The sequence below is a fragment of the Dryobates pubescens genome, chromosome 30, assembly GCF_014839835.1.
Source record: "Dryobates pubescens isolate bDryPub1 chromosome 30, bDryPub1.pri, whole genome shotgun sequence".
In the NCBI taxonomy this organism is placed as follows: Eukaryota; Metazoa; Chordata; class Aves; order Piciformes; family Picidae; genus Dryobates; species Dryobates pubescens.
The window spans coordinates 1,441,157-1,466,770 of record NC_071641.1 but is presented as its reverse complement, the minus strand read 5'-3'; the positions used below and the strand labels follow the sequence as shown (position 1 = coordinate 1,466,770).

The window sequence follows — 25,614 nt, the reverse complement described above, 5'->3', positions numbered from 1 at the left end:
TGAAAAGCCAGACTTTGCAGCAACATGTTTCTAATGTAGTGGAAAAGCTGGGCATTTGAACCATCTCAGGAGCAGATATATACTGAGTTTGAGAAGATGCTCTTCATGTTAATTAGGGCTGAGTCTACACATTTAACTCCCACTGATTTCTTAAGGGTTCCAATTCAAGTCAATGTCAGTAAGAACATCTAAGGGCTGCAGGCATGGGCTCTTTATGTTATTAGTAGTCACATTCTGGGACTTATTAAGACTAGGATTTGCTGAACAGACTGTACTGCAAACCCATGCTAATTAGCATCTAAAATTCTTGGAAAGCTGCCACAGATTCCTGGGAGCTGTCTACACCACAAGCAAAAATGGCTTTAGAGATGCGGATTGCCTGAAATAGGTTGGGGCATAACCTGTCCTTTGGCAGTGATTTTTATCACACCTGCATAGCCACCCTAGCTTCTGACAAACCCCTTTTGGTGCACACCTGAAACAGCTGTTCTTGGTAGTGCCACAGGGGATGCTTCTGGAAAACCTGAAACAGTGAATTTGTTCTAGGGTGCTGAACTGCTTAGGATGATGCTGGGTGTAAACTGTTTCAGTGTGTCTTTGTGACCCATTGTATTGGTTTTCTGTGGTAGCACACTATCTTGTGAGCTGGTGAATGAATTTTAATGTGGCAGAATGACAGTGATTCTTTCCTTATTTGTTTATGCTGCCATTTCCAGCAAAGAGCTTCAGCCATTGACATTGGTTGAGCCTGGATCTCCTCCTCACTTACTTTGGTCATTGGTTCAATGATAATACAATTCAGTTGAGACTTCCACTTGTTTGGTTGCAGTTCCAGGAATGTTCCTGTTTCTAATTTTCTCTGTAGTCTAGAAAAGTACTTTGAGATTTTTGAGGCTGTAGTCCCATCCCCAACTGATTCAAGAGCAGCCAGACCACAGCTTAAGACGTGCCTTCTTGTGAAGCAAAAGGGCACTTCGATTTGGCATCTTGTGTTCTCTTGTCTTTTGGTGGCTCTCTCTTGATGAGTCTGAAATTCTGAGCTCTCTAGCAGAGATGGGAATACAAGGCTCCCCATGGGATGCATGAAGCAGTAAGATTACATGGAATTTTCCCTTTCAATCTCTGTCAAACCTACTCTTACACTTAGAAAGTGAGTCTATGGACATGTAATGTAGGGTGAGGCTTGCCAGTTGTGGCATGTGTCCTGACAACGGTACGCAGAAGCTTTCAGGATGAAGGTATTTCCTGAATACCTAAATGCCACAGGAACATGGCCCAAGATGGAGGCAGGAACTGCTGAACAACTCCCACTGCCGTCTCTACCTTAAGGTGAGACTTGAGAACTTTGGAGGGAAGTAGGGCTCTGCTTTCCACCAAGGAAAGCACCACTTTGGTGCAGAAGTTCAAGATTTTTCTTGAAGGGAAATCCCCTGCATTTGTGCCCACGTTGTAAATGTCAGGAGCCAAGCACCTATATGAAATCCTGATGAAACAACAAGGCTTTTCTGATTTTCTCTTCTAACTACGTTTCTGTATATTTTAAATAAGCATATGTTAGCCAGGAGACTTCTGTCTTCTGTAGAAAGCTGTTAGCAACACTGTATATAATCTCACTCCTTCCAGCACATTTTACTTCTTTCAAATGTTGACAAGCATGTGCAAAGTAATGAGGATCTGTGCTTGTGACCATCACCTGCAGAGAAAGAATTCAGAGAGAAAAGCCAAGAAATCAGGGATGAGGGATGGATTTTGGCTCACTTGTTGGATCTGATGAGGACAGCCAGAGCTGCAGAACTATCAGCAGCAGAGAGATGGCTCTAGTTCTTCTCAAGTCAATCCAAAGAATAATTAGTGTAATTTAATCTTAATACATAAGTTTATTTTTCACAATACATGCTGCTAGCACAGCTCTTGCACAGTAGTTTATTTTTCACAATAGCTAGCACAGGTATTGCAGTACCATCCTATAAAAGATGTGCAAGTAAAGGAACCGCAGAAATCCCAGGACATTATTAAAGATGTTCGCTGTGTTTCTGAACAGCCGTGTGCAATGTGCAGCCCTTGGAAGAGGGCTCCGGGCCTCTGCTCCAGCTCCTGTGGACAGTGGGCATCTTAGAGAAAGGCATCGGCCCACCGCGGGGAAATGAATGAACGGGGACAAAGGAACCGGGAGCCATGAAGGGTGTTGGGCGTTATGATTCAACACTCGTTATTCTAGCCAGATAACGTGGAGTTAATAATGCTGTCAGTAACAGCTAATGCCGCGCTTCTGCACAGCCATCCGCGGGCTTCAGTGACAAGCAGGACAGCTGCCTCTGCCTCTCCCACCGCCACCAGCCGCTATGCCTCAGCCCGACCGACGGCCGCGGGCGTTCCCGAGCCCTGGGAGGGGCGGGCATTGGGCGGAGCCGCGGCGGCCGTTGCTGGGGGCGGGAAAAATTTCCGTTCAAAAGAACGGCGGCGCACCTGAGGAGGATGCGGCCGCGGCCTGTGCCGGGCGACGGTGGCCAGGAGCCGGTGAGCCGCGGGCGGGTGGGGAGGCGGTGTGGGGTAGAGACGGCGGCGGCGAATGCGGCCGCTTGCAGCCCAGTGCAGGTGTCTGCCGCTGACGGCCGCTCTTGCTGCGAGCGGACAGCGTTCTGCAGCTGCTCGGGGGCCAGAGTGCTGAGCGCTGCCCGGCTTCAGCTGACCCTCGGCGGGCGGGAGCCTGCACTGACCCCGAGCTCGGCGTGCCTGTTCCGCATGCGAAGTGCCCGTGGAGGTGGGGAACAGATCCCGCAGCAGCCTGCTGCTTGCCGTGCCGGGGCCGGCCCGGTTCAGCGGCCGGGCAGCCTTCCGGCCGCGCTGTGGGAGGAAACCGGGTCCAGCCACCCAGCTGCCCGCGCAAAGGTGACGGTGCTCCGATCGCTGAGCTCCCTGCACACCCTCTTCAGTGTCATAGAGCGTGGACCCGATTCTTTCTCGCTCTTTAATCTCTTAGCTGTTGATTTTTTGTTTCCTTTTAATGAGGTTTGTGTAAACCTTGAATCACTTAAACCCCTGGGCTAGTTGAATTCAGCTGTCTCTGTAAAGCTGCTGCCGTCAGCTGCAACAAACCGTTCTCCCTGTATTTAGCTAGAGAAGCCCCCAATCGTGACTTCACAGCCTTTGGTTTACAACTATACTCCCTGCCTGACTACATGTTTACTGTACATGTAAGTAGGCCTATGGGGTTTAGATGCAGTAATAAATTGGAAATGTACCTAGGAATAAACTTCTGAAAGCCTGTATTTAAAATATCAGTTAAAGTAAAACTTCCACCTGTTCTTCCCTCAGCAGTGTCTGTCATTTTTCTTTGCTGTTATTATTGGAGTGTTGGGGTTTTTTTTGTCTGTTGTGACTCTTATCGCCTGTATAAAACTAGAAATCTTTTAAAAATTCTTATGTTCCAGGGATAATTGGGTGGGGAATAGAAAGACTCTTTCTGAAGGCATTGTTTAGGCAGTTCCTGAGTGTGAGGCTGAAAACCTCAGCAGCTGTTTGTAATCCTGCCTGGGTTACACTGCCACTGGTGCAGGAAGGATGGAGACCACAATGGAAGCAGTGTGTTAGTAGACACCATATGGCAAAACAGTGCTGTGTCATTGCTTCAAGTCCAGATGCTGTGTTTGTATTTTCAGAAGGTACTGGGGGGAGGAAAGAAGCTGACCAATTTTTTTGGTAGGCATGAAGAACTGTATATGTTCCAAATCAGGCTGTTAAATCATTTCTTCAGATGAGTTTTATACAGTGATTATTTAAGCTAGACTCAGCAGCCATTTAATGCTAGTCCAGAATATTTAATGTGAGCCTGGCTGAGACATAGCATCAAACTGAGTCCTTTGTGTAGTTGTGAAAGTCCTGATATGAATATATGCAAATGCCCCAAACTAGGAAAGTTTATTTCCTCTCTGTGGTTATATAGCAGGTGACAGACCTGGAGAGGAGCCATGGTCTATACTGGGTCAGTGCAGAGGACTCTTACCCTAATGCTAAGGGGAAGTACTGTTTCACTCTTCTGAGATGAAATTCAGCTTTGTAACAGCTGATATATTAGTTTAGGTTCAAAGAATAAGTAGTTATTTCTTAGGGGCAGGTGTAGGTCTTGCTTAGCTCTTCATAGCTGTGTAAAATTTGATTCAGAATAAAGGATGATTGATGAAAGCTATTTGCTTTTTTCTTGCCTTCAGGGAGAGGAGAAAACATAGATAGAGAAGCAGGTGCTGGGGATGTGGGTGTTGGTGTGCTGCTTTATCCCACACTGGTTGTGGTTGAAATTTTAGAAAGCAAATCCCTGAAGGGGAAAACTGGGGTAGTGTGTGGTGTACTGGGTCCCAGGCCTTTGTATATCCACTGTAGGGAATGCCTGTGGAACATCTATGGAAAACATGCCTGATAGGAGCTTTGGGAGCTGTTCACCACTAAGCAACTCACTGGTGCCCAAAAGCCTGTGTTATAGTAGCCTGTGCATGTTCTAAACATTTCTCATGGGGCCTCAGGTTGAGAGCTTTTATTTTCTGGAGAGTCCTCTGCGCCTTGTAAGTGTCCTCCTTCACATTGGTGTCTAGTCATTGCCTGTGTTCTCACAGCTGTTGTTTTGACTTGTTTTAAACACTAGCAAATTCAGTAGAACATAGATTTTTATTTTTTTTTTAATTTATTTTTTTCCCTCTGCTTTGCCTGATCACACAAGCTTGGGCTTTTCATCACCTTGGGTGGGTGACTCACCGCCTTTACAACCTGAGGAAAATGAGACTAAGTTTGCATATGTGAGCTTAGTGACTTTCTGGCTCTTCACATGGGGCAGAAGAACCTTTTGTATGTCTCTAGGTCTTCTTTTAGCAAGAATGTGGTTGCAGAAGAGGAGGAAAATAGAATGAGAATCTCATACTGCTGAAGGACTCTGGTAGCCTCTGGAGTTTGCATAATAGTGTTCTGAGGTGCCTGAGCTCCCTTTCAGATGCTGTGTAGATCAGTACTGCAACTTGACCGTGTTGCTGTGCTGGGAGTGGCTTATGGACTGAAGCTACTTTTCCTCTAGGGCAACAAAGGATGGTTTGGGAAGAAGAATGTTCTCTAAGCAGATGGAACAGTAGTGGAAACTTCACATGTCTTTTATTTTATGGTATGAGGTCTTTAGAAACAATAAAACCTACTCCTGGAAAGATGGGAAGGAATAGATGGTGGCTGTGTGGTGAGCTTCCATCTGCCTCTTATGACTGCTTCCTCATGGCAAAGGCAGCTAATGACAGAGTGAGCCCCAACAAAAGGAGAAAACTATCCTCATTACCCCTTTCATGCATGCTGGATTTCTCAGGTACTTTGATTGTGGAGAAATTAGCTCCCTCTTCTTTATGTGCTCTTTAGAGGCTCAAGGCAGGGCCATTGCCAGTACTTTTCTACCAGCAGAAATACTGAACTTCTAAATTCAAATTCTTGTACCATGAATTTCACTCAATTGTTTATTGATCCATCCCCAAAACACTTGTTTTGAGTTCAGATGGACTATAAAACAATAGAATAGAATAAACCGGGTTGGAGGAGACCTTCAAGATCATCACGTCCAACCAATCCAACACCACCTAAACAACTAACCCACGGCACCAAGCACCCCATCAAGTCTCCTGAAAACCTCCAATGACGGCAACTCCACCACCTCCCCAGGCAGCCCATTCCAATGGGCAATCACTCTCTCTGTATAGAACTTCTTCCTCACATCCAACCTAAACCTCCCCTGGTGCAGCCTGAGACTGTGTCCTCTTGTTCTGGTACTGGCTGCCTAGGAGAAGAGACCAACATCCGTCTGTCTACAACCTCATGATGCTTTTAGTTTTGGAGGTAACTTGGACACTCTTGTTGGAGAAATGTCAGTCATCACCCACTTGCAGTATATATTTGCAATACAGCCCTGCAACCAGGGGCAACACTGGTTTTTAAGTGTCAGAAATAATGTGGTTTGGTCAGGGGTGGCCACATAACAATAAAATATGTATCAGTCAGTGGCACCTAGCAAACCCCTGGGAGACAGCAAACTGTCTATGATCTTCACCTTAATTATCTTCTGGCTTGGCAAAGATTGACTTCTTTGAAGTCAAGTGAGGAATCACACACATTTTCAAACATATGTTTTGTCTGAAGTAGGTAGGAAAACGCTGAGTTCCCAGAAATGTTTATAATTCCACCAGGCTGGGCATGATCTTTGTGCAGTGTTGAAGCCACCACAGCTGTCTGACTTTCAAGTTCATGGCTTGTAACAGTGAAGTATTAGGATAGTCTCCTTTTCTTTTTTCTTTTCCTTTTTTTTTTCCTCCTGGAGTTATCTGGGTTTTATATCATAGAATAATAGAATGGGTTGGGTTGGAAGGAACCTGCAAAGGTCATCTCGGCCAACCCCTCTGCAGAAAGCAGGGACATCCTCCACTAGATCAGGTTGCTCAGGACCTTGTTGAGCCTGACCCTGAGTATCTCTGGGGATGGGGCCACAACTACCTCCCTGGACAACTTGGGGCAGTGTATCCACCACCCTCATGGTAAAGAACTTGTTCCTAACATCCAGTGTAAATCTCCTCTAGTTTCAAACCATTACCCCTTGTCCTTTCACTACAGGCCTTTGTAAAGAGTCCCTCTGCAGCCTTTGTAGGCCCCCTGGAAGGCGGCTAGTAGGTAGGTCACAGAAGTGAAAACAACTTTATTTTAAACCCTTAAGATAGCCAAAGAAGCAATGTGACTGAATTTCTGTTTTCAAATATTTCAGATACTTTCCTGAGTTTAGAGTTTATTTGGGTAGGGTTAGCTGTAAACTTTCTGGCAAGTGAATTTATAAGCTTTGTTCAGTTAGGCCTCTGAGTGACCCTATGAGGGGGCCGTATGTTACTACTCTATGAATGACACATTGATGCACCTAAATTTTTAGTGACTTTCAGATGCTATGATGAGTTGATGTTGCTGCCTTGTTTGGAGTTTACATGTGTACTGGATATAGTGGGTCTGTTACATCTTGTGTTTTTCTCTTGTTCCTGAGGAGAGAACTCATTTTACATTTAGTAACCATGTAATGGCAACATACAGTTAAAGCCTGGGATTTTCTAGTGCCACTGCGAAATAAGCAGAGCTCATTAAAAATGCAAGGTACTGTTTGGCTTTTTGTTTAGTCATGTGGGTTTTTTCTTTTTCTTTTTTTTTTTTTTCCCCATGTCTAGGAATGTGACATCCAAGAGAAGATTAACTTTGAAATCCGCATGCGAGAAGGCATCTGCAGACTACTTGCAGTGAGCACACAGAAAGACCAGCTCTTGCAAGCAGTTAAAAACCTGTTGGTTTGTAATGCTCGTATACTTGCATACAGGGCAGAGCTTCAGAGCCAAAAGGAAGAGTCGATTTCATGCAGAACTGCAGAACGGTGAGTTACAGATCAAATTCAACTGGAGCATTGTGAAGTGGGCTTTTGCTTACGTGGATTCTTAGTAGCCCATCTGGGAAAGTGGATTTAAACCCTTCCCCCATACAGATGTGCTCTGTTTAAAGCATTACTTGTAATGCCATTTGAGCAGCTTCTTTTTATTTTAGAAAATTAAATAGAAGTCAGATTTTTGTGGGTAGATTTTACTCTTTGGATATGTCTGAATATCAGGCAATACAATAAACATTTTTTCTTGATTTCCTTTAGTATATAAAAAAATTCTCTAACCAAGTCTGAAGGCACAAAACAAAACTCTCCAAGTCAGAATACACCTATTTCTGTTGTTCATTCTTCTGTTCTTAAGGTCTCTTTAATGATGGGATCATCATGGTTAATTGGTACCCTCTGCCGGCCACTTCTGATAACTACAGCAAAGTAATAAAGACGACAGTAGACATGAAGAAAATTCAGTTTAGTTGAAAGTATTCTCACATTGTAACTCTTGAACGAGCTAAAATATAGGTAGCTTATCTGAATAATGCTCTGTTTTTTGTGCCTAACGGAACATTTGGGTGCCATGTCAATCTGTTGCTCTCAGGTTGTTACTTTAATGAAATGCTATATTGCACTTCAGCATAGAAACTCTCTGAATACATGCTTAGCTCCAGTTTGTTGCACCTGCAGGGAGCATTCCTGCTGCATTTTGCTTTCAGAAGCATGGTCTTACAGGACAAGTCCATTGAAGAGCTGCATTTTCTGATTATAACAGTTACTATTGCAAAAGCTGATTCTGAAAACTAACACAATGTGTAGTATTCTGTAATCATTGCAGTTGTATTGGTCCTTTTTTGCTAAAATGAAGACATTTACAATGACTCATATTTTATTAATGTTTTTAAGGATGCAATAAAATCAAGTATGTATATGTGCTGATTTACTTAACTCATGGTCTTTGATGTTAGTGACTGGAGAATAGTGATGGCATATGTCCATCACAGGGCAGAGAGATTTGAAGATACACCTGAAGAGCTGTATTGCTTTCTTATAGTCAGCTGTGATGTTTACCTGATTTATGTCTATCATGCATTGCTTAGGGTTCTCTCTTAAGGGGCCCCTCGAAATGTCAGTGGAGGTCATTGGAAAGAGATGCATGCTATAAAGTCATATCATTACCATTTAGATCATATCTTTGATAGGTGGCAGTGCATTTGCAGTTCTTTTTTCAGTATTTTTAGTGTTGGTTAAAGCTTAATCCAGATAAAATGATGATGAGTGAGAGAGAAAATTCTGGGGTTTTCAAGTGAATTTTGTCCCTACTACTATGTAGATCTGTAATGTGTGAGTTCTGAAGATACTCTGACTGCCACTGGAAGTCAGGATGTTGGCAGCAGCTAGAAATTTTCATTTGGCTCTTATTTGATTAGGGACAGTGGCAGATATAAGGAGAACATTCTGTTGTTGCTCAGTATCTACAGATTGTTTTGATTCAGTTTGAAGATGACTCTGGCTGTTTAGCAAATGGTCTGTCTGTGTGTAAAATCACAATATTACCATAGAATCTTAGAATGGCTTAGGTTGGAAGAGACCTTAGAGATCACCTACTCCAACATCCTGCCATGGGCAGGAATGCCCCTCAATTACACTTGTCTGCTCAAGGCCTCCACCAGCCTGGCCTTGAGCATCCTCCAGGGAGGAGACATTCACAACCTCCCTGCGCAGCCTATTCCAGAGTCACACCACCCTCATACTGAAGAACTTCTTCCTAAAATCCAATCTAAACCTACTCTCCCTCAGCTTCAAACCATTCTCCCTTGTCCTGTTGCTAGACATCCTTATGAAAAGTCCCTCTGCAGCCTTCCTGTAGGATCCCTTCAGGTACTGGAAGGCAGTTCTAAGGTCCCCCTGGCATCTTCTCCAGGCTGAACACCCCCAGCTCCCTCAGGCTGTCCTCACAGCAGAGGTGTTCCAGCCCTTGGATCATTAACAGTGCAACGTTTTGTAATTAGTGTCCATTAAGAGAAGAGGAGTCAAGTCTCTAACCAGTAAGAGAACCAGTAATTAAGTTGCTTATTCATTGCTGTACATAGAAGGAGTACAGTTGATAGCGTATTTAGTCCTGTTAGAACTGGAAAAGACAAGGAAGATGAAGCTCCTTGTCTTTTAATACCCAGGTTAAATAAGCTTTGGAGTAAAATCTTCCAGAGAATTAAGAAAATTGATGGTGTACTTTCCTTCCAGATTATCTGCAAGAATCTAATGACTCATGTCTTAAACCAGAGATACCAAATTTAACTTTCAAGAAAAACATTTGAAACTAGTTATAATATAAAAATCCTGACAGTTTTTAATGTTTAAAAGATTGAGTTTTAAAAGTTGTAAGTGCACTGATCTCCTCATTTTTCTTCTCTTTGACAGGTCTTCAGAAAATGGGACAAAAGACTGGGTGGCATGCAGAGCAAAGGTTGCTATATCAAGTAAGCTGCTGGGTAATCAATAATAGGAGCTAATTGGCTGGACAGTAACTTGTAAGTCAGGTTATACAAATAAGATGGTATTTTTAAAGTGTCTGACTCCAGGACATTAATCCTCTTGTGATTCAAGGGGACTTGTGCTTTTAAGTCAGGCATGTGCCTTTGAAGATCCTGTCCTAGTGTTTCCATTTTACTTTCAGGTACTTTTACAGTGGGAAATATTTTTTTTTCTGTTTGTCACTGAACACTGAATAAATTTCAAAGCTAAATATATGTAAATGTGCTGATAACTTTTTTTCTCCCCACAAAGAAAACTTTGATGTGATCATCCAGTCTGTGTGTAACAAAGTGCGAGCAGAATTATAAGGAGTATTCAAATGTTACTTAGTTAATGCAGATTGCATGACTACAGCAAACAGTGCAAACCAGTAACAAGACTACTTAAAAGTGATTTCCAGTGGGCTGGTGCACTGTGTCCTAGCCTCTTCTCAAACTTAAGCACTGAATTTATCATTTTGTTTGCCTTTGTCAGTGGTGTGTGGCACTATCTTCAGCATTCCTGTAGCCGTTCATTGTGGCTGTTCCATGTTTGGTAACAGATCTATGCGTACTCCCTAACTTCATTAAAAATAAACTAGTGTAGAAGGGCTCACTACTGAAACTGTTTAAGTTAATTCTGCATGTTTTGACATATATTTAAGCAAGGTATCTCCTAGTAGAAGAGTGATGAGCACATGGTTCAATAATGTTTTCTGCCAGCACAGCTGTTTGCAGATTGTGTATCTGTCTTCCCTCCTTATGGTAGTTGGATGAAAGGCATCTGTTTGCCTGTCTGTGCTGTGGTTGCACCTTTCTTCAGATTTATCGTTATCTGCAGTGAAGATGTTTGTTACCTTCAGAAAACCAGAACTGTGTAAGGACTCTAATTTTAGTATGAAAATTTTGTTTAGGACATGAAATATTTAGCTAGTTTCTTCTGATGTGACAAGGGAATAGGAGGTTGAAATATACCACTTCCTATTATGTGCTATCTGTTAATGAGTCTGTCCTGTTACCAGCATAGTGCTTCTCAAACTGGGGTTTATGATCCTCAGAAATATGGCATACAGATCAAAGTGAAGAAGAGAAAGTGGCTTCAGTTACTTCACTGTGAACACATGGTGAATTGTTTGTGAGTGCTGTGATGCTGCCATGCATTACCCCTCTTTAGATACTTGTGTCAGGAAGCTGAGCCTGGTCCAGTTTACAGCAGGAAAGCTTAAATGTTCTTGGCCTCTGCTGAGAGGTTTTAGCTTTCTGTAGATCACCTGTTATTAGCTCCTTATTTTCCACTCTGTGCTTGAGAAGCAGAGAACTGGAGTACATAGAATCGGATTGGCTTAGGTTGGAAAGGACCTTAGAGATCATATACTTCAACCTATCTGCCATGGGCAGGGATGCTCTCAACTGAAGTGATTGTGGGGACAGGTTTGTTCATGCGTGGCAAGGGCAGGAGCCCTTGGACAAGATACGTGACTGGGAGATTCTTAGATGACATGAATATGTGCCAGTCTGGTTCCTCTTTGCATTACCCTCTGACCTATTCCCCTGTGTCCATTTAGCATGCCAAATCAGGTTCTGTCTGTTTCCACAGCTGCACTATGTTCAAGTCTGTAATGTCCTCTTATTCTTCCCCTGTCTTTCCCAGTCCTTGTGTAGCAAATGGGGCATGCTACGTTTCTTCTGTCTTGTATGGCAGCCGTCAGTGGATTTGCTGCTGGAGCTGCCCTGCATGCTTGGGAGGCACCTGTGCATATGCTGGTTCCCTGCCTGTTCGAGAATGTGTTGTGAGTGCAAGCAGCGTGAATCACATGTCGTGACTGAATTCTCTGGGAGAGGCTGGAGACGAGGAGCGAGTGGTCTGTGTAGTGACAGGCATGCAATTTAAGAATTGAAGATGCAGAATAGATATTTTAAGGGAAAGTAATCTATCTTCTTCTAAATATATTAGGACATCATCAGGTATGGTGCATGCCAGAAGCTTAGGCTATTAGCAAAAAACAAGTGTGATCATGTGGCAAACACCAAAAGTTCAGGAAGAGCTCTGCAGGAGTACTGAGGAATGTACTCATACAGAAAACAACTGTATGTCAGGGACCGTGTTGGGGAGTGCATTCCTTAATCCACAGATTTTCACACTTCTATTATTTTTACTTACTTCTTCTCTACATGTGTGAATAAATTGCCATTTATGCTCGAAGACAGTATATTGAGTGTTATCAAAAAGCATAATCATAATCGAAAGTAATTTTATAAAGGAATCATTGCCTTTAAATCTGATTAATTGTATTGCTTGAATATATCCAATTTGAATCCATGCAGATTTATAGCTAATGGTAACTGATAATGGGGGGTGTGAAAATTGTTTTTGCTAAATAGCAGCTCTTTCAGTCCAGAATGAATTGAGAACTGGTTTACAAGTATCATGTTAGAATTGCTCAGGCCATTGGCTATCTCTATCCTGATGATTTTCTGACTAAGGTGGAAATTTTTCAGCCAGGGTGATATTGAAAGGGGCATACAAAGTAATCTTTAGTTCTCAAATTGGTAACAAGACGTATCCAGCACATTAAAATTGTCACTTAGAGTTTGCCATGATTAAAAGTGAAAAAAAGGCTTTTATTGTAACTATTTTTGCATATTTATGTACATTTTTGACCTTTGTCTCTTAAGAAAGAGACATTCTGTTCTTTATCTCTGACAGAGATAAACACATAGCTATTGCAATTTTGAGAGAGACTTTTGTAACCGTTTGAATGAAACAGTTTCTGTTTCCTTATGTTAAAAAACGAACTACTTTTAGAAATGCCTACTCTGCATCTTTAGAAGTGAAAAGCAGTTTCAGAAGATGGTGATGTATTGATTTTTAGGGAGTTGTGGCAGTCTAAATCTATATCCTGACATATTTCATTGCTGAAAATTACTTTTTATGAACACTTAAAACCAGAGAAATTTGCAGGTTTTCACATTGAAACAGCATGTATCACAAGATGTCCCATAATATGATAAAAACTAACTTAAATTTGCATTTATTAATGTAATATAACTTCTGAAACAGAGTGACTATGTGCACTTTCACTTAAACCAACAAAAAGTTTTGTGGCTAAGCCTTTGTAGGAATACATGACAATAGGTTGCCAAAATACCTCATTTTAGCATACTATATGTGGATTTTTCCATCAGCCTCGTACAGAGATCAACACTAGAGTCAGCAATGCTCCTTTCTACAAGATACTGAAGATTTGAACCAAAGGACATTGAGCTAGTGCTGTTCACTGCTGCCATCATGTGTCACTTAATATATTGCATGTATTTTTAAACAACACTAGCATTTGAGAAAACAAGGTTGGATTTATAAAGCCCTTACTGCATTTGTCTTTTAACAAGGGGCTAATAAGAAACATTATGCCTAAAGCTGAGTCCTTGAAACTGGAGGAAAATGTCACTCAGTGCTGTTTTGGACTGAGTAGATAAATTGGAAAAATTTGTTCAAGAAAATACTTTTCTGTTATTAAAATGACAGGCATGACTTAAAATAATGTTTCAGTAATTGCCTCTTTACTATGGTTCAGAAGTAGAAGGATATTTCAGAGTTTAAAACAAAAAAGATTTGTAAACTCTTTTTATGCCAGCTAAGGCAATTCTTACTGGGAATGTGATTACAAGTGATATTTTCCCTGTGGTTAGCAAAACAAGACTTAAGTGTTTGCAGTGTAAGTATCCCAGTCTTTCCATTAAAACAGGAAGTTTCTGTTCTTGCAGTTGGATGAGTGGTTTCCAGTACAAGGCAAGCAGTTTCAGTTTGCATCTCTGCATGATAATGGGCCCAGAACCTCTGCCTTCTGAGAGTACCCCTCAGAACTATGTTACTCTGCCACTCTGAAATGTATTCTCAGGTACTTTCAAATGAGATGTAAAATATTCTTTATCCTAACATGAATGCTGAAAGAAAATGACACTTGAAGTTGAACTAATTGATGAATTTTGTTTTGACATGGGTAGATAATAGAATTGAAATAGTTGTGCTGTTATGGATAGAAGTCCTGTTACATCCAGAACATTAGGAAAAGAAATGAGAGTGTGTTTGTAATTTGTTTTGATCACAGATCTACAATATTGGCTCTAACTTAGTTTCCCTGCCTTTTTTTTCCCCTTGCTTTAGATATCCGAATACCATTGATGTGGAAAGGCTCTGATCACTTCAGCAATAAAGAAAGTATGTAAGATGCCGTAAACTACTGTGATAAGCAATTGCTTATGCCTGTAAACTTAAACTGGATGGGGAGGTCCATACTTACTTCAGCCCCTTCTTTGACCTTTCAGTAGCTCTGTATTTTACTGTTTGATGTGTAGCTGCTCTTAACCTGAAGTTGTTGGTTGTTTGAAGTCCTGTGGTTCTATACATCTAACTCCTAATCTTGAAAAAGTTCTCCTGAGGAGGAATTCCAGAGGAAGCAACAAAATATTGTTGTTATTAGATGGATAGCTGAGACACTTCTGATTAAACACCTTGTTCTGTGTCTTGTCTACACTTGAGAGAGTATATTGGGGGATGTTTCCAGTGACAAGCTTAAATGAAAGTTGTCTGTTGGTGTTGAGTGTATTATTGGATAGTCTTCAAGTACATGTATTTTGCTGCGTCACGGAGATTAACCCTAAATCCGTTCCAGCTGTCACCTGGCATTGATTTCACTTTGATTTTCAATGGGGTCGAAGGGGCTAAGCATGCAAAAATAGTCTAATCCTATATAGTACATTCATAAAATGATACAGGCTTTGGATCAAATGTTAGTGTTTTTCTTTTTTCCTAAATTTGGCTTTATTAAACAAATTACATTTTTGCCGACATTTCTGAAGTTGCCAGCACAAACTACACCTGATTATCAGAGAGAAAAAAAAAGTTGAGCAGAAGTAGGCTTTTTTCCCTTCTGTGAATGTTGTTCTACCTATTCAGTTTTGATATTTCAGTTATCATAAAATCCTTGGATGAAAATTTATGGTGAGAAGAATTTGAGAGTAATTCCTTGGAGATCTGAATTACCATTTCTTCCAGTACCTAAAGGGGGCCTACAAGAAGGCTGCAGAGGGACTGTTTACAAAAGCCTGCAATGATAAGATGAGGGGCAATGGTTTAAAATGAGAGAAGAGTAGGCTTAGATTGGATGTTAGCAATAAGTTCTTTACCATGAGGGTGGTGGAACACTGCAGCAGGTTGCCCAGGGAGGTAGTTGAAGCCCTATCCCTGGAGACATTCAAGGTCAAGCTCAACAAGGCCCTGAGCAACCTGATCTAGTGGACGATGTCCCTGCTCACTGCAGGGAGGTTGAACTAGATGAGATTTGGAGGTCCCTTCCAACCCAAACTATTCTATGATTCTGCTTTTTTTACTGGAAGCATTTAGTATTGTGATGTATTAATGGCTAATGTGACATTTCTTTGGCTCTCTCCAGGATCACAGCGCTATGCAGTGTTCTGTTTGTTCAGAATGGGATCTGAGATTTTTGATACAGAGGTGGCTATTGTGGATAAAACAATAACAGATATTTGCTTTGAAAATGTGACAATATTGTGAGTATAATTTATTTCTGTTGAATGCAGTACAAATGTTGCTATTTTCTTTTGAAAGTGCATAAGACTGTGAATAAGACTGGCTGTGGTCAACAAAGTTTTGGGGACAATGAAATCAGTAGAGGTCCTGTTAATTTTAGTGGCTGGTGGATTCCCACTTGTGGTATGTTGCTGGTTGTAGATGTACCACCTGCACTTTTCATTTTTATTATGCTGAAACTTTTTCCTGTACATAAAGAGATAAACAAACACATACCTTAAGGACAGAATTAAATGAATACTAAAACCTGAAACCATTATGAAAGTATAGTCACAAATGTTGCACTCGGTGCTTTACCTGTTATTCTGTACAGCAGGGTACTGTCTCTTCCCACACCTCATACTCTGTTTATATCTATATGCAGCCATTGTCCATAGAGTTGAAGAATACTAGACAGGAAATTATTCACTTATCTTTAAAAGTAACCTGGAAAAGAGTAGAAAGGTGTGCTCATGTACTTTTTTGTAGCTTTCTGATTTTTAAGAGATTCCCTGAGAGGTACTTAGCTTTTTTGTTAATTATTATTATTTCCACTGCTTTGTTTTTTATATTAGCAACTTAGATTCAGACTCCTGAGGACAGCTGTCTGGAAAGCTAAAACTACTGAAAACTTTAAATCAAGATCCTGAAAACTGAGTGACTGAGAGAGAATGGAGCTTTAAATCTGATTTTAAACTTTCTTAAGCACCTGTTCAAGTTAAGTTCGGGGGCAAAACTTGAAATCAGCTTCTTCAAAGATAGGAGACTTGACCATTACAATTTTCTGTGGAATACTACAACAAAAGCAGACAAGGCACTGCAACTTGCCTCGTCTCTTCCAAGATAAAAGCCTCTGGGATGATTTTGTTATGGGCATGTGTGTAATGACGTTATTTGTACCTGAAAAATTAGGTTAGGCTTCTGGTTTGATGACTAAGCTTGAGAACAAGGGAAATGGTAGAACTGAAAACAGACAGGGAAAGCATGGGCTGCAGACAGAAGAATGCAGCTGTAGGTAGTTAAGTTATGAATGACAAATTTTATTGTTTTTAAGTGAGCTAGGAGGTTTTTGGAGTTGGGGTAATGTTGAAGGGGTTGGGGTGCAATAAGATATCTTTAAAACAGTTCAGTCTGATTTAGTGCCATAGGCATGGATAGGTTTTCAATCATGTGATTCTTGTGTAACAGCAGAGGGCAGATTGAAGTGTGTTTGAATGTCTTGCCTCTGTATTTCCATAACACGGGGTTTTTTCAGTTTTTAACATAAACGTTGAATTTCCTGTTTGCAGTTGTTTATGGTTTAATTATAACATCCATCTCATGACTTCAACAGTAAGTTACTGTTGTGTACTCTAGTCTTTAATTCCATATTACTGTATGTCTTCACTTGAATCCTATGGAATTTCTTCCCTTGATTAGAAATAGACATTACTTAACATGTATAGTAGCAGCAGCATTCCTTGGCTGCATGCTCAGTTTATTAACAAATGCTCTAAAATTTTCTGCTTCCTTTCAGTGATGAAGCAAGACCAGATTTCCAGGTGAAGGTTGAAGTGTATAGTTGCTGTACAGAGGAGTCTTTATATGTAACAAACACTCCAAAGAAACTAGCAAAGAAGCTTAAAACATCCCTCAGCAAAGCTACAGGGAAGAAACTCAAAGCTGTGCTGGAAGAAGACAGCACTGAAGCCTTTTTGCCTGCTGACCCAGTAATTCAGTAAGCCATATATATTGATATTCTGGATTTCTATTTTTACAAATAGAAATAAGCCAAATATATTGTAGATTTTGGGGAAGTTGCCAGGAAAGTGATCATTTAAATAAAACATTAGAAATTACATGTGAATTCCAATCGTGTCACTCAGCCCTGGGGCCTGGTTCTGATCTTAAACCACACAAGTAGGTTGTATCTTTCTGCTCTACCAGCTAGCTAGTTGGTAAATCTGCTCTTACTTACAAACTCTAGAATATTTTAGTTTGCTCTCTGGTGCAAACCAAGCTCACACAATCAGTCTGTCTGTGTCCCTCTATCCATCTACATAGGCTCTTCCCTTTCCCATTACTCCCTCCCCCATATATTTTTTTTTCCTCCTAGCCAGTTTTGCTCATACTTGACAAACAGGTAGATGTGTCTGAAAGTTACAGGTTGTACAAAATAGTAAGTGTGGTATGTAGAGAGGAGAAACCTCTCTTGTAGTCTCTTCCCTAATGAAGCTGCAGAACTGTTTGCTGTTCTTACAGAGGCTATTCCACTTGCTAGCTTTTCTATAAAACTGTACTGTCACTGGCATTTTACAGTTATAAGCTAAAAACAGAGGTTTTCTTAACTGACTTCAGTACTGAACATTTTAAAATTACTTACTGGTTCTCAGTATTTGTGGAAAGAAATGCTATTCCCAGTAATTCACCTGTTTCCTTTCAAAAGTGATCCTAAGTCTTCCATGCGTTTTTAAATGAAGCTAACTGCCTACTAGTATTTCCCTTCTCTACTTTACTTCCACTGGAGTTAAGCAGGCCAAGTACCTAAATTGTAAATATTGATCGTATTGATTTTATCTTTTTTTCTAGAAAGCAATTTTTTTCAAGGAATTACTTTCTTTTTTGGCAGTTGGAACAGTAAAGAATCAATGCCTGATTCTTGCCATGTGTTGAGTGCAGTGTTAGTCTAATTTCACAGAATTGCTTAGGTTGGAAGGGGCCTTAGCGATCATCTGCTCCAACCTCCCTGCCATGGGCAGGGGCAGCTCTCTACTAGACCCATCTGCTCAAGTCCTTGTCCTGCCTGGTCTTGAATTACCCCCAGGGTGCTCAACCTCCCTGCGCAACTTATTCCAGAGCCTCACCACTCTTGTACTGAAGAACTTCTTCCTAAGATTCGGTCTCAACCTACTTTTCCTCAGCTTAAAAGCATTCCCCCTTGTCCTATCGCTACACACCCATATGAAGAGTCCCTCTCCAGTCTTTCTGTAGGGTTCCTTAAAGCCTGGGTTTTAAAAGGAAACGTTCAAGCACATTCTGTGTTTGTGACACAGATATTACTGTATGCTGATGCTACTGTTTTGATCAAAATCATACATCCAAGAGATCTTAGCCGGAGAAGAGGCAGAGCAACTTTTATTGCTAATTTTCCTGAGTGTTTCCGCTAATGACAGCGTGTCTTTCAGTCTGCATTATCTCAGGTGGCTGTGCTTTCCACAAGCTCCAGTTATGCTATGACACACTGTCATTAGATGCAAGTTGCTTCAGATACAACTACTAGCTTATTTGCTGGTCACACTTGCTTGAATATAGATTGCCTGTCTTCTAAGGAAGAAGCATCAGTAGACAATCTAACCAGCTGCCTCTTCCCTTGGGTTTTGGTTTTGGTTTCTCAGTTGTAATTGTGTTTAGCTTTACTCCGTCCTGAAGTTTGTTGTTTCTACAGTAAATAAGCATCTCAGGGTGACTGTTGCTTTCTTGGGAGAGTTAAATGAACAATGATGTGTTTAATGATGGCTTTGCTAGGTGATTAAAAAAGATTCTTGGAATGAAATGGGTTATTATAGGCAGAAAATAAGTGGTCTTTTTTTTAATAGGCTCCCCTTAGGATTTATATTAATAAGACCTTGGTATGTAGCCCTTATAAAGAGGAAAAGATTGCAAGATTACAAGAGATCTTTCAAGTATTCCCAGCGAATTTTACCAGTCCAGCTGGTGAAATTAAACTGCAACAAAAAAGGAAACTTACTGTATTATATGAACACCTTTTCTCTGTAGATTTCGTTTGTACAGGCCTTTTTCTTTTCAGAACACACAAGGGTGAAGTTCTCAGTTTTCCAAAAACTCTGTGATCCCTTTATGTCAAATGTCTTGGCTTAGAAATCTCCCTGGTTAGTGAGGAACCTGTCAGCCTTGCAACTTCTTGCAAAAGCCTAGTGACAAAGTGCTTTAAATGGTTGCTTAGGTTGATTAACTTCAGTTATACTAATACTCTCTCTACTCTTAATTATCTCTCTTTTCATTTTGGTACAGGCTTTTGGTCTTTTGCCTGCTTAGATGTTCTCTCTTAATTTTTATTTTTTTGCTTTTTACATTTGTCATAGAAAGAAACTAGAGCAGTTATACCATTGAATTCCTGAGAAACTAGGTTGCTTTTGGGAGAAATCATTGGAGAGACTCCCTGAAGTGCATGTTTATTCACTTGCAGAACTGGACTGCACATGGACTTGTTGCTATTGCCTTTTATGTATTGTTCTCCCCTGGGCTGGAGGCACAGCTTCCACGTTGTATGTTTGAATCAGTAAATTCACAGTGATATTTTGCTAGAAGTACATAATCTAATGGCCTCGCTTTTACAGCGGGGTTCTTTTAAGTACATGAAGCTTATATCTGCTTTTACTTGCTATTATTTAAGGTCTGATTGAAAAGGGAGCATATTTGATTGATTTTTTTTTTACTCACAAATCCTCCATTCTGTGTATCTGGATGAGTGAACTAAGCTTGGAGTTTCTAACATTAGTATTCCAGAGCAGATTTTGAAACCTGAGCTGTATTAATTAATATACATTGATTTAAAGGGTGATATCGTTATACCTTCCCACACCAGTGTGGCAGCTTTGGTATCTGTCTTTTGATCAGTAAACAGATGTAACAACAAGCCTTTGCCACAGGCATGTTGTGGAGATGAGCTGATTAATTTTTTTAAAGAAAGTTATTACATGGAAAAATATTATGGATATGTAAAGTACTAAATGAGATGCAGCAGGCAGATTATTCTTTGTTACACACAGACACTGCCATTTAAGGTAGTTGGCTAATTCTGTGAAATGTAGAGGCAAAATGTAGCCAGCAATCCTGATTAGGCAGTTAAATGTGAAAAATATTTGCAGATAAACTTCCAAATTGTATTGCAGCTGGCTGAAAGTACTGACTTGTATGTTAGAATGAAAATGTTACTGTGAGGCATATTTTCAAAGTGAAGTAGCTATTTTTTTTGGCATGGTTCTTGTAATTAGTCATACTTTAGAAAAAAATAACTTTAAAATCAGCGCAGAAGTTTTATCTGTGAGAAGAAGCTGAACTTTTGCATGCAGTTTAAATAGAACCGTAATGTATTGCTCAACTGCATGGCAGAACATAATCACTGGAGAATCTTTTGTTAGGGAACAGTCTAGCAGGGAATATATGTACAAATGCTGAGGAGTTTTTGTTCTGATGGCCCTCTTGAAATGTTTCACAGCAGTGATTTCTCACCCAGAATGTTATATCACATTTAATTTTCTTGTTATTCCTGTGATACAGATGTGTAATAGGCTTCCCAGCCAACAAACTTGCTACGTTTCCTCCTCCACTTTCATTAGGTTTAGGGCAAGGTAGGCATCTGCCTTGTTCCTCTGCAGAGACAAAGATTTTAAAACCATATGTTCCCACTGTGCTATGAGGAAAAATAATATTTGGAAAATATTATGATAGAAAACTATTTTTCAGTGATGTTAGTTCAGTAGTGTTTTCTTACCTTTTACACCACTGAGCTATCTTGTGCTGTCCTGAAGGTGCTTTAAGGGTCTTATGCCTGATCTTGTTGGGGGGAGTAGTTAGTGATTTTAAGGGGTTTGTTTTCTTGTGAGCTTTGTTTAAACTGCTGTTAGCCAGGTGAAATTCTTACTGCATTACTGAACTGTAAATCTGTTACTTGGTCTGAAGAGTATTTTGGGGAAAAGGTTAAACATATACCAAATTTATACTAGTTTATTCCAAGACTTGCATTCCACATGCACTGTGCTGAATTGTAAATGTGATTTTCTTTTCCCTAGGCAAAATCCAAAACAAAGACATAACGTTCTGAAACCTGTAAGCACAATAAGTGTGAGGGTCCTTTATGCTACAAAACTGTGGGATTACTGCCCATCTTTCTGCATCTGACAAATAAAGCCATTAGATGCTATTTAAAAACACATATATAAAAAATTGCTTTGTAAAGTATAGCCTGCAGAAGCAAAGCAGGAGAGCAGAGCAAGATGGAGGAGCAATACAAAAGCTTTTAATTTTTAACCTGTGTTTTCAGATAAAGGTTATGTTGTCCATTCTATTACCTATTACAATTTTTGAACCTATTACCAAATCTGGATGATTTAGGCCTAGTAATAAAAGGTAGAAAATTATTACTTGGTGTCTGACTAGAGGAGGGAGATGCTTTCAGCATACTCAGGGTGAGGAGAGGTTGGATAGCACAGCCTTTATGCCTAGGTTTGACAACCACTAGCTCAGCAGTGAATGGGACCCCAGATTGTAGGCAAAAGCCTGCTCCCTGGGGGTGTTCATGGCCAGGCTGGATAAGGCCTTGAGCAGCTGAGTGTAGGATTGGATGTGGCGCTTAAAGCCATGGTTTAGTTAGTCACAAGGTGTTAGTTATTAGGTAATAGGTTGGACTTGATGGTCTCTGAGGTCTTTTCCAACCTTGTTGATTTCATGATTGCTAAGGTCCCTTCCAACATAAGCCATTCTATGACTCTATGAGAGAAGTTTCTTGGCTGGCAGGTCCAAGAGAGGTGGCTACGGAAAGAGCCACCTGATGGGCCTTGTGGTATTGGCCTGGAAGTTGTAGAATGGGAAGGAACTGGAGACACACACAGGGTGGAGGCAGGAGATAAATACTTAGCATGCAGATAACAGACTGGGGCAGTGTTGGTTTTCCAGGAAAACCTGAGATAGGGGAATTCTGTGGGAAGAGGTTGTGAGATGGCAATCTGTGGTCACTGACAAGCGCTACCTTGCTCTGTGGTGTTCCCTTGTACCAAGATGTGTTACCTCGGGCATGTCTAGACTCATTTGAGTTACTGCCTGAGCAACATGAAATACAAATGTCTTAAAACATGCCTTTTCTTTCACACTTAGTGGAGCAAAGTACAGTTTGCTAGCATATACCACACTGGGACTGGAGAATGCTGAGGACAATTTCAGAACCCACAACCTTACCATTACAGGAAATGGTAAGTACATATGGTACCAATTTAAGGAAATAAAAACCCAGTAACATTTTGCATTTCTCTGTCTTGTAAACTAAAGCACTTAAAGAGATTATTTTTCTTGATACTTAATATAGAACAACTTTAATAAAATATTTAACCTCTCTAAAACAGGCATCTGTACACAGCTGAACAAACTGTAAGTTGAGTAAAATTTCAAGTCCAGATGAAAATGTGATTCTTCTATGATTTTTTTTTTCGGTCATTTGCATATCAATCTTCTGTGAGTTGTAGCTATATAACAATTATTCCTCTTTCTTACAAGCAAGGAAGGGTGTCAGAATGAAGAAAAACTTTTTCCTCTGTAGTTGGAAGGAAAGTAGGAAAAAATAGCTTTGATTCCATTGGGTTGTTTCAGGCCCAGATTTAACACGGGACGTAAGCATGCATGCTTGCAGTGTGGCACAAGTTGGCAGCAGTCAGCTTAGGCGCTGACACATGTTTATGCTGCAACTGAAGCGAATGTTTTAAGTAGCAGGATTATGATTTCTGATACTTGGTCCATTATTTTCTCAAAGGGTAGTCCCTCCCTTAAGCCACCTTCTAATTATGAATTTGAGACATGGGACTTTCACTGTATTTCACTGAAGCTTCTGGGAACTTTATTTCGTACTTGGGTAAACTTGACCTCAAAGAGAATTTGATTCTTTACACTTCATTAATTCTGAATATGTACAGATTTTAAGATTTATGGGGCATTTCTTTCTTGAAGGGTTGGATGAATAATTCTCAGTATCTTTGATATTTGTAAGCCTTTCTTTATTAGCACTTATACCATTTATTCCTCAAATTATTTTTTCTGTCATTAATTTAGCTAATTCTATCTGCTCAGAAGTGACATATGTGGATATTTTAGTTCATTACAAGCATTTCTAAAACAGGACCAAAGACACATTAATGTCAATGGAATGTTGTGTTACCTGCTTCATATTACGGAAGAGAAACCCTATTACATAGCAGATCTGGGTGAGGAGGGATATTGCAATATGATAGAAACTTCTCAGAATCCTAAATGCTCTTCCAGTCCTGAAGATGGAAGTAGATACAAATCTAAGCCTGGATAAAAGGCTCACCTGTAGCAGTGTGCCACAGTGGGATGGGCTCAGGGATCATACTAAGATAGCCAATGTATTCATCTTTCAAAATGTTTCTAGCTGTGAAATGAGATTTAAAAGCTATGTTTTATGTAAGAAGAACTTGTTCTTGCAGAACAGCATTTCCATTTTTACTTGAAGTTCTTTGGGAAATTATTACTATTTTTTAAATTTAAAAACTTACTGAAGACTAAAAATCAGTTTGTAGTCTACTGCTGCAGGATGAAATCCTTGTCTTTAAATATAAGAAAGCTTATTTGTGTTCATGATTATAATGTAAAAATGAATGTAGAAAGCTAAACTATATATTTAGGGCAAGGTAGTTCAGAATGAAGTGTTTATCTTTCTTTTGCCTGGTCTTTCCTCCCCCCCAGAGGAATCCTCTTTCTGGCTGCCCCTGTATGGAAACCTGTGTTGCCGTTTAGTTGCTCAGCCCTCCTGCATGACTATGGATATGATGGCAGGATTTCTTAATCAGCGGGTAAGACTTTGCTTGTGCTTACATCATCCTCTCTTAATAGCTGTCACTAAGAGTCTATTGTTAAAACATTTGCTTTTACATGAAGTGGTTTCTTGAGAACTGTTATTTTTACCTGTTCTGCCTAGAGCAAGGGGAAAATTCTGTCTCACAGCTGCATTTACAAACAGTGGATAAGTGTGAAAAAAATGAATGTTTCCTTGGCGTGCTTTTCAATAGAATTATTTAGGCTGTTACATAAAGATCAAGAATATTTGTTGTTTCAGAATCGGTTTAGGCTGATGCCTGACAGCAGTGCTCCTAATAATCCTGTGACTCTCATCCCTGTATTTACCTCTGATTGTGCTAGCACAAGAGTTCATATCACAGCATGGTGAATCCGGCTGGTGAACTGAGCCATGTTTAAACATATCCCTTCAAAAATTATTCATGTGAACTCAGTTTACTTCTCTATTTTGGTTCACTGCACAACTAGGGAAACAAGAAGGTGGTAGCAGAGGGCCAAAGAGGCTGGGTCATTTGTCAGGATTGCTGAATTACAGGCGTTAAACTGGTGGTGAAACTAGAATGCGTTTATGAAAACTGTTCGGAAATTTCCTTTCAGAATGTGGGAATTGTAGACAAATGTCTGTCTTTGACATTTGTTGACTGTGCTGTGCATTTTCTATGTGATATACTCTTGTTATTTCTCTTATCATGTAATTTCTGTAGCTACTAAAGGTGGTTTGTTTCTTAATGTAGACTTCAGTCCTAGACTGCATTCTGTTCTATATATTAACCAGCAGGTTCTATATTTTTAGTGTCACACGGCAATAAATCTGGAAAACTATAAAACACCAAAAGACACTTAAAGTATTACTAACATTTTGAGAATCAGTGACTCAGAACTGTTCTTCAGAGAGAGTCTTGAGGAAAGAATTCAGTGTGGTCCAGTTTTGATCACATAGGGCTGATCGAGTCTGGCAGGGAGGTTGGAGTACATGATCTCTAAGGTCCCTTCCAAACTAAGCCATTCTATGATCTGCACATACCTTGTAACACGCTCTTCATTTGTATTTTGTTTGGCAATTTCTGACTGTTTCTTCCCTTTAGCAACTGTTAGAAGGTCTGACTAGCTGGAGGAGGCTGTATTGCATACTAAGAGGTGGCAAACTCTTTTGTTATTATTCACCAGAAGAAATTGAGGCCAAGTTGGAGCCAGCATTGACAGTTTCCATCAACAAGGTAAAATCACTTATATGAGGCTTGTTTTTCCTGTTTGTTTGGGGTTTTTGATTATTCTGGGAGAGGCTGATTTTGACTTACCTACAGTCACCCAGGCTCTAAGCTTGCTGGTGTGTGTCTTGTGCTGCTCCAGTGAAATTTGCAGCCACAGAATTTTTTAGCAAGGACATTACATTTCTTAAGGTTGTAATTCCTTCTGTTGCATTAGACTGGTTAAGAAACGTGAAAAGGAGGATGTTTTTCTGTAGGAAAAGTGATAACTTGTTATATGACAGGCCCATATGACAGCCCTTGGAAATG

General features: G+C 40.3%; 1 protein-coding gene across 1 annotated transcript in view; it reads left to right on the top strand.

Moving 5' to 3' along the window:
- Positions 1-25,614, top strand: part of RTKN2 (rhotekin 2) — a 46,080-nt gene that overhangs the window by 9,136 nt on the left and 11,330 nt on the right. Inside the window, exons 2-9 of the mRNA XM_009906102.2 lie at positions 7,218-7,417; positions 9,833-9,891; positions 14,090-14,143; positions 15,378-15,495; positions 17,031-17,231; positions 22,388-22,482; positions 23,987-24,093; positions 25,183-25,314. Of these exons, the coding sequence (XP_009904404.2) occupies positions 7,218-7,417; positions 9,833-9,891; positions 14,090-14,143; positions 15,378-15,495; positions 17,031-17,231; positions 22,388-22,482; positions 23,987-24,093; positions 25,183-25,314 (966 nt within the window). The remainder of the gene's footprint in view (positions 1-7,217; positions 7,418-9,832; positions 9,892-14,089; positions 14,144-15,377; positions 15,496-17,030; positions 17,232-22,387; positions 22,483-23,986; positions 24,094-25,182; positions 25,315-25,614) is intronic.